The sequence below is a fragment of the Puccinia triticina genome, chromosome 3A (genome assembly GCF_026914185.1).
Source record: "Puccinia triticina chromosome 3A, complete sequence".
Lineage (NCBI taxonomy): Eukaryota > Fungi > Basidiomycota > Pucciniomycetes > Pucciniales > Pucciniaceae > Puccinia > Puccinia triticina.
The window spans coordinates 6,296,604-6,308,485 of NC_070560.1; the positions used below are offsets into that span (position 1 = coordinate 6,296,604).

The following is an 11,882-nucleotide window of genomic DNA, read 5'->3' on the forward strand; positions in this document are numbered from 1 at the left end:
AAATCATGCAGCACTGCCCCTACAGGCTGTGCCCCCTCAACTGAATGGTTCCCCAAATTCTAGTTCCTTCTAAATCCACTTTTTTTGGTCTTATTACATCACCTGATCATTCCCCGCACAGCTTATGCACCCCTTGCATAAATTATGACATCATCTGGCACAGCCCCACCTCATGCATGCACCCCTTACATAAATTCTACACAGCCACTCCATCTTTACTCCCTCATGTTTTACAGCCCAGGCCAGCTAGAATACCTCACTCAGGGGCTGCCCTGGAGCCAAAATCCCTCACATTTGTCTATATGAGGAGCTCTCTCCCCCCTATTTTTAGTTCCTCAGTGTATTGCTCATCAAGTTTTATACTCACCAATCACAACTCAAACCACTTATGTACACACTCAACCCTCTTACTTACATATAAAACCCTTACATGTTGAATAACAACCTTTTTATACTGTTTCACAAGAAAATGTATCTTGAGCTAACCACTCCTATCACTTATTAAAACTTGGCAAGCTTACCTTGGTGGGTCTTGTAGCTGGTAGAATAGAATCAGAAGGGCAGAGCTTGCACCTCCTTCATCCCCTTCTCTAGGGATGATAATTGGTCTGCTCCGCCAACGGGCGGCCCAAGCCCTTCTGGGTTTGGCCCGGGCTTGGGCTAGCATTTTGGGGAATATTTCAATGTTGGCCCGACCCAAGAGACCTGCGCAATCAGTCAGGCCAGGGCGGGTAGCCCACCGGGCGCCCGTTGGGCCACCCCTGTATCACCTGGGTGGACCCCCAAGCAGATATGTGATCAGGAGTCAGCAAGTTACCAAGGTGGTTAACCTGTACAACCGCCAACTTTGACCTTTTTGGTGGCCACCCTCAACTCTTGACAACATGGCAGGGTATACCAGCGAGGGAATAAACATACTGGTGACTGCCAGACCGAATTTGCAAGCTAAGGAAACAAATGATATCCCCCAAATTCAGACTCCAGTACCTGCCGAAAGCCAGAGCCAATCAAAGAAGCAAAAACTCACCAGTGAGTTTTGGGTGCACTTCTCCAAGATAATAGGTCAGTTTCTTCGCGCTTTCCTGAATCTCCCCGCACTTCCAGCAAGTGAAATTCAACTAAAATCCTTTTCTTTGACATTGGAATTTGTAGATTCCAATGGCAAAGAAAATGCCAAGTGTCAGAATCTGAGCTCTTAGTCCGCTCACTTTCTTTGTTTTCCTGTTCCTGTCCCCAGTTCCCGTTCCGCTTCCAGTTCCTGTCTTGTTGTCACCTGTTCAGTAAACTGTCCAGTACCCTGTTCCTGTTCCCAGTTCCAGTTCCAGTTCCTGTTCCCAGTTCCAGTTCCAGTTCCTGTTCCCTGTTCCTGTACCCTGTCCCTGTTCCTGTCACCTGTCCTGATTTGTTTGGCCAAGTGGCCATGACCTGTCTCCTCTTCCCTGTCACCAGTTTCTGTCCCCTGTTACTGTTGTTAGGCCCCCCTTTGGATATTGCTGGGGGGCTCTCTAGTTGTTTTGTCAAAGTCCGCTCCTCGGACATGAAATAAAAATCATCGAGTCTGAGCCCGAACAACCTCTTTTCAAGCTCCTCGTTCCTATCAGTCACCCTAGATAGTCCCTCCCTCCTTGTTGCCTCTTTTTGTAGAGCTGAAATCTTAGCACCAAGTGCAACCACTGTGATTTGAAGCTCACAGGTACCTCATCTGCTGGAACCAACCATCTCCATTGACACTCAAAGAAATGTATATTGAACAAAGGAGGTCTGCTTGTAGCCAAACAAGGACGGTTGAACTTCAGCTTGTTGAATGTTGCCCCCAGCCACTCCGTCTGGATTTACAATCAAGAAAAATCTTGCTTGTGCATGGCTGAAATGATCATACAACATTAATATCCCTTTGCCATGGCCTGTTAAGGTTGTGTGGTGTTATGTTTTCCTTTCCTTTGTTTCTCTGCTTCAAACCTGTCATGTACATTTCACTGCTTGTGACATTTCCTCTTTGTAGTCACCTGGGGCAGCAGACGTGGAAGGCTCTTTCCTCATCCTTCCACGATCATCATCATCTCTCTGCTGTTCCAGGTGATTGTCTTTTTGTTTCTCTTCTCTCTTTCCTTTTTCCATTGTTTTCTGTTTCCTTTTCTGATGCAATGATCATCCTTCCACGATCATCATCATCTCTCTGCTGTTCCAGTTTATCATCGCAACAGGTTATGAGCGCCATTTGCCGCTAAAGCCGCAGCATCTAAACCAACGTGGAGGATCCGTACGCTTCTCGATAAAGCTTCCGTCTCATGACCTCACCGTCACTTTCGTCAAAATCAGAACCCAAACCACAAGCAACCTCGTCTTCCAAACCACCCGCCTCGACGATGTCTTCTAAAGCCGACCCAGAGACCTGGACGCATCCAGCTCTCAAAACCACCACCATAGAACGCCTAAAACCCCCCGGCCCAGGATCCAACTACGACGAATGGACCTGGTTCATGCGGGCTCACCTTAACACAACCTACGTCATGTACGTTATCGACGACGAAGCCGCAAAGGCCAGGGCGAATCCAAACTGGTCCCGTGACAACAAAGCAGCCTTCGGGGCTATCTCCAGTACAATCCATGCCGCGCATGTTCGGAAGGTTCGTCACATCACCTCGGACACCCGAGCCCTCTGGCAAGCTCTCAAAGAGGCCCATCAAGACTCGTCTGCTGGGGGTATTACCTACTTTCTTCGCAAACTCACGACCGCCCGGATGACGGGTGACGACCTGCTTGCTCACCTGGAGGATATGGCGAAAACTTTTGAAAGCCTCTCCTCTCTGATCACCGCCAATGCCCCGCTCACTTTGGACGATATTTACTCATTGTCAATCCTCACATCTCTTCCGTCAGACTGGCTAGCCTGTGTTTTGGCAATGATGAACGATCCACGAGTTCCCCCCGTCAAGATCCTGGATGCTCTCAAAGCGGAGCATCTCCGCCGGAAGACCAGGAACAAGGAGCAAACCATGGTTGAGTCGGTTGCACGCGCTTTGCTCTCCAACCAATCCCAACCCAGGGTCTCTCGACCTCCGCTCGATCACTCGCTCTACTGTTCCTTCTGCAAGAGGTCTGGGCACAACCTCGAGGTCTGCAAGAACGCCGCCAGGATCCTGGCGGACCACGACCGCAGGAACTCCAACTCTTCTTGGCGCCCTGACAACCCCAGCCGATCCAGCAGACCGTCTGGAAATCAATATCGGGCAAAACCGCAAGCCAAAGCCGGCCATACGACCGTGGTGGATCTCGGAGGTGGCGAAGACCAAGAAGACTCGGACTACTCCGGATCAAACGACGATACACCGGACACCCATTACGCCCGAGCTGGCAACGCAGTTGCAGTGACCAAACACTCGGCGAACGCAGTCTCAGCGGCACCCCGGGACGCCAATCTTGACTCAGGCTGTTCCAATTGCATGACTCCCTACTCGTCAGGAGTCTTCAACGTCAAACCAGACAGCACCCTTGTCAGGCTCGCAGATCACTCCACTGTAGAAGCTTCTCATTGAGGCAAAGCCTTGCTTCCTCTCAGCACTCCTGTCACGGTCCCCACGCTCGTGGTTCCCGACCTCCACGAACCGTTGCTTTCCATCGCAGCAATGTGCGACTCGGGTCTCACTTGTGTCTTCGAAAAAGAGCACTGCAACATCTTCAAAACGAACTCCCTCGTCGTGAACGGCAACCCAGTTGGACAGGGCTATTGCAAAGGTGGTCTATACTACCTGCCCTCCAACGAGGTAAAGTCGCTCTCCACATCTACCCAAAGTCTGTCTTCTGTTGACAGCTCCCTTCTGGGCTTCCACCGTCGTCTCTCTCACATAGGCCTGCGGCCACTCAAACGACTCCTGAAGATTCTCGACATCAAACCGACAATCATGAATGAGACGGATGTCCAGCGCTGCACAGTCTGTGTGCAGTCAAAAATGCACCGATCACCTTTCAATTCTCGATCCAACTATTGCTCCGACAGCCCCGGTAAGCTCATACACTCGGATGTGGGCTCTTTTGAGGTAGTATCCAGAGAGGGCTACAAATACTTTGTTACTTTTGTCGATGATTTCTCTAAACATGTCTCTCTCTTCCCGATGAAATCTAAATCAAATGTTTTCAATTGCTTTAAAATTTTTCGTGCCCACTTTGAGCGAGATGGCTTCTACAAAATCCTGAGTTTGCGATCTGATAAGGGGGGGGGGGACATGTCAACGGAATTCTCTTCCTACCTCAATCTAGCGGGCATCAATCACGATCTGGGGCCGCCGCATTCCCCAGAGCTCAACGGTGTGGCTAAAAGAACAAATCGCACTCTTGGTAACCTGATTCGCTGTTCTCTCCAAGACGCCGGCCTTCCAAAATTCTTCTGGGCAGACGCATTGCGGCATATCTCCTTCACACTTAATTCCTTTCCTTGCTATACCCCCGCAGGTTTCAAGGCACCGAACAAGATTCTCGGCAAACCATTAGTCAATCTCTCCACGCTCCATCCTTTTGGGTGCCTCGTGTGGTACAAAGTCCCCAAAGCAAACAGACAAAAGCTCGATGCAAAGGGCCGCCCCTCACTGCTCCTTTCATACCTAGGCGATGGCAACGGGTACCGGCTATGGGATCTGGAAAAGAAGTCCGTCATCAAATCTCGTGATGTCCTATTCGTTGATGGAACCTTCCCATACGGTTCTGAGCTAACGCGGCAGACTTCCCCAGTAGAAGTGGAGTTGCCATGGCCACCCCATCTCTTAGTCTCAACTCCCGACATTGAGAAACCTCCTCAGCCGGATCCGAAACCCGTGCCGTCCATTCTTGATCTCCCACCTCTCGACATTCCACTTCAGCCGCAATTTGATCGCTGCCTAACAGCGTCTATCCACGCCAACGGAAATCAACCAATCTCTCCGACTCCGTCGTCTCCACCGAGTGTACCTGCTCCACCGCCCTCTCCCTCTTCCCCCAAATCCCCTCCTCCCTCTCCCGCTTCCCCCAAGTCCCCTACTCCTGCCCCACCTCCCTCTCCCTCTTCTCCCAAGTCTCCTACTCCCGCTCTCCCTCCGTCTCCCAACTCTCCCGCATCTCATCCTCCCGCTGTAGTCGTTATTCCTGTGTTTGTAGGAGAAAAATTAAAACTTTTATTGGTACTCTCTAAACGCCTCAAGATAGGAACAAATGGACGGCAGAAATGGAATCTACGGCCAAAATAACCCCTAGTCACCAACTGGAACCACCTTCATATCTCTACTGGATCAGAAGATACACGGATCACACCTTTCACATGCTAGTCCGGGACAGTTCACAGAGTATTTCACATATGATTTCACACACAACTCAGCTCTAGGATACTTTGCATAGGATATTGAATACCTCATATTGAATTCCTTTGTTTCTTTTATTTCCTTCCTTTTATTCCACTCAACCACAAGTTGGCCACTGTTTTGATATTGCATACATATGAAACTCATGTAACCCCCTAGAAGTTAGACCCCTTTTCAGTTTACTATATAAGGAGGCCTCTTCCTGCCAGTTGTTTCCTCCCTCATGCCATCTGGCTCCCATCATCCATCTACTCACCTGTCACAGTTATTTATTACACATACATATCACAGTTACTTGCAATTCACACTCATAGTTGATTTCACAAACCTTTCACAAGCCTCTCAAGGTACTGGGTTCAAATCCTGGTGGAAGAATAGCTTTCAAACCTTGACCTTCTCTTTTTCACTTTATATACACTCTGCTCACGGACCTGGGTTCAAGCCCCATCCAAGTCATCAGTATTTTCTGCCCATTTCAGACATCTCATCTGTTTCTTAGACACTCAGAACTTTCCACCATACAATCCAACTATACTCTTCATCTCTGAACATATCCTTATCACTGAATAAAACTTCCAAGCTTAGCTTGGTGGTCTTGTTTTCTGATATCCAGAAAGGCAGAGTTTGCACCTCATCCATACCTTTCGCCATTCAGCAAAAGGGTCTCCCGACACCTTTTGAGTCTTACACCGCCCCACCTTCCCCCTCCCCGCTCCCCTCGAAATCTCTGCCACCCCGTCCTCAGTTGCCACCAACTCGACGCTCTGGTCGTCAACGTCGGGCCCCCGACCGCTACGGTTCCTGGGCCAAATCAGTTTCCGCAACCGACGATGTAGATACGCCGAAGACTTGGAAGCAACTCCTACGATCTCCGCACAAATCCCGCTGGTTGAAGTCTGCTAACGAGGAATTCCTATCTCTTCTGGGGATGGAGACATGGCGCCTTGTTCCTCGTCCCCTCAAAAGAAAAATTATCAAGCCGAAATGGGTATTCAAAGTCAAGTGCCGACCCAACAATTCCATTCAAAAGCTCAAGGCCAGACTCGTCACTATGGGATACACTCAAGTCCAAGGCGTCGATTACAAAGAGGTTTTCGCGCCTACTCTTCGTCTTATCCTCAGCCTCTTGGCCATAAAGAAGTGGAAAGGGCGTCAAGTTGACTTCAAGACCGCATTCCTCAACGGCCGCCTAGAAGAACCCGTTTATATGGAACAGCCCCCCGGTTTCAAGGACCCACTCCATCCGGATTGGGTATGTGAGGTCCATAGGTCAATCTATGGACTCAAACAGTCGCCGCGTGAGTGGAACATCGAGCTACACAACGGGCTCGTGCAGGCAGGTCTCACGCAATCACGGTACGACCCCACGCTGTACTTCAAGATCATCAACACTGCTCTTGTTGGCGCAGTAACGGTTCATGTAGATGACCTGGCAATCGTAGGAGAACCTTCCTTTGTCAACCCTCTAATCAAAAACCTGGGCAGTCGCTTCAAAATCGGAGCCGATGAAGACCTTCATCATTTCCTTTCCATGAAAATTGGCAGGGATGTAGACCGCAGTCTAATCTATCTCTCTCAGGCCCACTACATATCCGATCTGCAACAACGCTTCCTCACGGGTCCGAATATTTCCGTGAAAACACCAACCGACTCATCCTTCAAGGACCTTGTGCCTTGAAAACCAGGAGAACAGGCCTCATCAGGACCTTATCCGCAGCTTATCGGCGCGCTACTCTGGGCATCCCAGTGTACTCGTCCCGACATTGCTTTCGCGGTAAACCGCCTGTCCCAATTTCTCCGAGATCCATCTGAAGCGCACTGGCGAGCGGCTATTCGAATCCTCAATTACCTTATCTCCACCCAAAATCTCCGCCTTTGTCTGGGCGGATCTTTAACGTGCGCCGGTTATTCCGACTCAGACTGGGCAGAGGACCGTCACGACAGGAGGTCCACATCTGCGTACACCTACAGGCTCGGCGACGGGGCTATATCTTGGAAATCTCGGAAGCAAGCTACGGTCTCGCTCTCTAGCACGGAGGCTGAATACAAAGCCCTCTTGGATTTGTGCAAGGAGGGCTTGTGGCTTCGCTACATCCTGACGGAGCTCAAGCTTTGACCCCAAACCGCGATTCCTTTACACGTGGACAACGCTGGTGCCGAGGCCCTAGCGAAAAATCCGGAACATCATGCGCGGACGAAACACATTGACGCACGATATCATTTCTCCCGCAAATGCGTCAAACAAGGGAAAATCTCAGTCCTTCATGTCTCGACGAAGGACATGCTTGCCGACATGCTCACCAAACCGCTTGGCCGTACTCTCCTGGAGGAACACCGCACATGTTTTGGAGTAGTCTAGTTCTTTCTTTCTTTTCATTTATGTTCTTCCTCTCATTTTCTTCTCTCTCTTCTTTCTTTGTTCTTTCTTTTCTTTCTTCCAGGGTTCTCAGCAAGGGGGGGTGTTAAGGTTGTGTGGTGTTATGTTTTCCTTTCCTTTGTTTCTCTGCTTCAAACCTGTCATGTACATTTCACTGCTTGTGACATTTCCTCTTTGTAGTCACCTGGGGCAGCAGACGTGGAAGGCTCTTTCCTCATCCTTCCACGATCATCATCATCTCTCTGCTGTTCCAGGTGAGTGTCTTTTTGTTTCTCTTCTCTCTTTCCTTTTTCCATTGTTTTCTGTTTCCTTTTCTGATGCAATGATCATCCTTCCACGATCATCATCATCTCTCTGCTGTTCCAGTTTATCATTGCAACATGGCCAAGCACAAAGGTTTTATTGAGTTCCTGAAAGAAATTCAACCTCAACTCAAGATGCCAGGACGTCTTACCATGCAAAATGATTACGTGAAATTGTTCAACAACCAAAAGACAGACCTTATTGAGAAGATTCAAAAGGACACCAAACATGTTGCACTAACAACCAATCTATGGACAGCCTCTGACCTCTCTGGCTACATGGTTGTGACGGCACACTATATTGGCACAAATTGGGACCTGCAGGAGTTATTTTTCAGTTTCAGACCGCTTCCACATCCACACTCAGGCCCTGCTATTTCCAAATGACTCAGCCAAATTCTTTGTGACTGGAAACTAGTCAAAAAACTTGCATTTGTCACAGTTGACAATGCAACCTCCAACACTGCGGTAATGGTTAGACTTCAGCAATACGTGGACAAGCGCAGTACTACTCCTGGTGCTGCAACCTCTGATTATTTCCACTTCTGCTGCCTAGTTCACGTCATCAATTTAGTTGTCAAGGATGGGATCAAATTTGCCGGTACCGCTGTTGATTGACTACGTAGTAGTGTTCATTACATCCATGGACCTTCAAGCCGCATGGATGCATTTGAAGAGGTCCTCACTGCAGTTGGTATTGACATCAAGAAGAAACATCCCTGCAAAGATGTCCCAACTTGTTGGAACTTGACTTACCTGATGATTGAGGCATCCTTGCCCTGCAAGTTAGCCTTTGAGGGTCTAGTGATTCTGGACAAGAAGTATGAATACTGCCCGACCGAGGTTCAATGGGAGGAATTAGTGTCCATGGAAAAGTTCCTAGAACCATTTAACAATGGTTTGTTTTTTTCTTGCTTATTGGTTTTTGACTGACTTGTTTCTGTTTTAGCTACTGTTTTTTTGAGTGGTACACAGTACCTGACCATCAATTATGCCTACCATGCAATGACAGCAATCAATAGGCAACTCAAGGTAATAGCAGCCAATCCAAGCAATCTAGCTAATGTCAAAGAAAAGATTGCTCCAATGAAGGCTAAGTTTGAAAAATACTGGGAGCCAGCAAAGGAACTGCTTGCAGTTGCACTCATCCTTGACCCCCGTTATAAAATGTGATTTCTCCAGTTCAACCTTGAGCAACACAAAGCAGCAGATGAAGATGTTGGCAAGTTTGTTGGAAAAGTAAGGTCGGTGTGGTGCTCCATTCCAAACCATAAGTAGTATTTTATTGCTTTTCTTTACATATATTCATCATTAAATTGCCCATCTTCTTATAGCCCTTCACAAATACCTCATTATTATTGCATATTCAGATTCTACGCCAAATTTCACCTATAGTTACTCATACATAGTACCCCTTTATCTTTAATGGTTCAATAGTTATAAAGGATATAAGATTTACAGAAAACCTACATTCTTCATTGGTTACAACACTCATTTCATTAGTAACTGACTTAAATCATTACAGTACTTTCCTCTTACAGTTACTTTCTCACATATTAAACCCTTTACAGACATTACTCATTATGTACTATCCCTATTTGCACACATTGCATCATTGGATCTGTGCTCACCTCTTTTAGTAGTGCTCATCATTACAAGCTGTTACTATGTTCACATCACCTTCCCCATTTGTACAGTCTTTTTTCCCATAGCCAGAATTCCCATGTCTGTGCTCATCCTTGTACCCCCCTGTGGTTTCTTTCACTTATAAACTCCCCTCAGCTGCTGTACTTCCCCCTGATGCTGGTTTGTTTTGGATTATCCCCCCCCATAGTATAACTCTCATCACTTGCACACTTTGCTCTTACCCTTCTCCTCAGATTGTACTCTTTACTAGACTATCATCACTTGCATATCTTTGCTATCACCTCCCATCTTGAACTCAGAATTGAACCCCATTACATACTTTGCTCTCAACCTCTCATCCTTTGCACATTTTGCTCACAACCCTCATTTCCACTCACCTCATCCTCAAGCTTGTGGTATTCCAACTAGACATTGATTGATATACATAAACTCCTTATTCTAGACCTCACTAAGGATTAGTAGAACTCAAGCCACACCCTTTTCTTTCTTCTTTTTCTTAGTGTAACTCTCACCAACTCCAGCATTAGATAGGAGGGCAGCCTCAACAGCACCCTTAGCTTCAACCTACATTATTACTAGTGTAGTTGTCTATTTCCCCTCCAAGCTCTTTTCTGTTTGTTCAGTTGTTCCACAAGTGGTGTCCCAACAGTGGCCTGATTTCCTTCTTATTCTTCAGTCTTATACACCTCTAGCATAAGATTTTCATCATCACCTCTAGTTTTGGCTATAAATCCACATTATTAATCACAATCACACCCTTCTTACCCCAGTCCTTCATTCAAATCCTTCTATCCCTCATCAATTACCTTCAAAATATCTTCTACTCCATCCCTCTCATCAAAGATCTCCATTTAAATTCTTCCCTCTCACTCCATCATGGCCAGTTTCTCTCTTCACCCCATTCCTCAGAATCAACAAAATCATCCTGAAACCTCGAGGAAACCTTTTTCAGCCACTAAATCCTCAAATAGCCCGCAACCAAAGAATTATAAATGTTTATATTGCTTCCAGAAAGGTCACACCATCTCCAGGTGCCATATAGTCACTTATGATAAGCGGAAAGGATTAATTAGACAAACTAGCAATACTGGCATATGGCTCTCAGATAATTCCTACATCCCTTTAGATTTATCTCGGCCTGTTAAAAGTGTAGTTGAACGTTTAGTTGCTGCTCGGACCCTCGAATCTTTCACCTGTTCCTCCTCTTTGGCTTCCCTCAATCAATCTCTTGCTTCGGGTGGAGTTTGCGAAGGAACGGATACACTGGAAAACCTCAGCATGACCCCGGCCCCGTTATTGGATCAGAGTACAGCTACGGATCAGATAGACCTCACCAATGACCTCCCCTACGTTGGATCTCTCAAACTCACGGTGAACAAACGCAATTGCGAAGCAAAGGTGTATTCGAATTCGATCTTCAATTTTATCACGGAAGGCAAGGCTCGGACGGTTGGTTTGGATGTGCGCCGTCGAGGATTTCGCATACCAGGAACGCGGCCGGGTGATTACATCGAGGTCAATGGGATAGCCGCTGCCACCATATCACTTGGAAAGGTATCCAGCGTTACCTCCTTTTTGGTTACTGACAGGATTGGACCTTTGATCCTCGGCAAAACATTCCTGGACGACTTCCCTGCCAAGCTACAGCGTAAAGGATCATTGGGCCCAGCGCTGGCATTCTCAGACTCAAGTGGAACAAAGTACATCGCTCCAATCGTTGACACTAGGAAGAACAAATACGACGACCAGGACAAATCAATGACCAGTCCTCCTTGAGAGTGCTGCATTGTTTAACCAACCGGGACTGTTGCTAGCGGCTATCAGCACTCGTTTTGACACCGGTGAACAACCCGGCATTCTCCCTAACTTCCGCTTATAATCACTTGTTTTTGATGACGGTCTGCGACTTGGAAACCTTTCACTTTTCTATTTCTTTTTGATTCCAGGGTCTCAGTCAGGAAATAATTCTCTCTCATGCTTTCGACACCGGTGTGCGATCCGGACCGCTTTTAAAACTCTTTTGACTTCGCTGTACAACCCAACTCAGTGCTTCCCTCCTAGCAATGCCGACGCGCGATCCAGATTGGAATACCAGCTGTATCATCCTGTCGCATGGAGCTGGATCTTCAAGCACTGCTCTTCTTTCGGCACTGGAGTTCGAACCAAGTGCTGCATTTATACTGTCGGAAGAGTCTAGCATCCAATACCCTTCTTCAACCCCGCCGAGGG

The 11,882-nt window shown here is 47.5% G+C and overlaps 1 protein-coding gene across 1 annotated transcript; it reads left to right on the forward strand.

The window, feature by feature from the left end:
- Positions 1–10,931: 10,931 nt before the first annotated feature.
- Positions 10,932–11,429, forward strand: PtA15_3A668 (uncharacterized protein; the record flags this gene model as incomplete). Its single annotated transcript, XM_053167658.1, has 1 exon — positions 10,932–11,429. One exon carries the CDS (start codon positions 10,932–10,934, stop codon positions 11,427–11,429), a length of 498 nt encoding a protein of 165 aa, XP_053018854.1.
- Between the last annotated feature and the right edge of the window lie 453 nt (positions 11,430–11,882).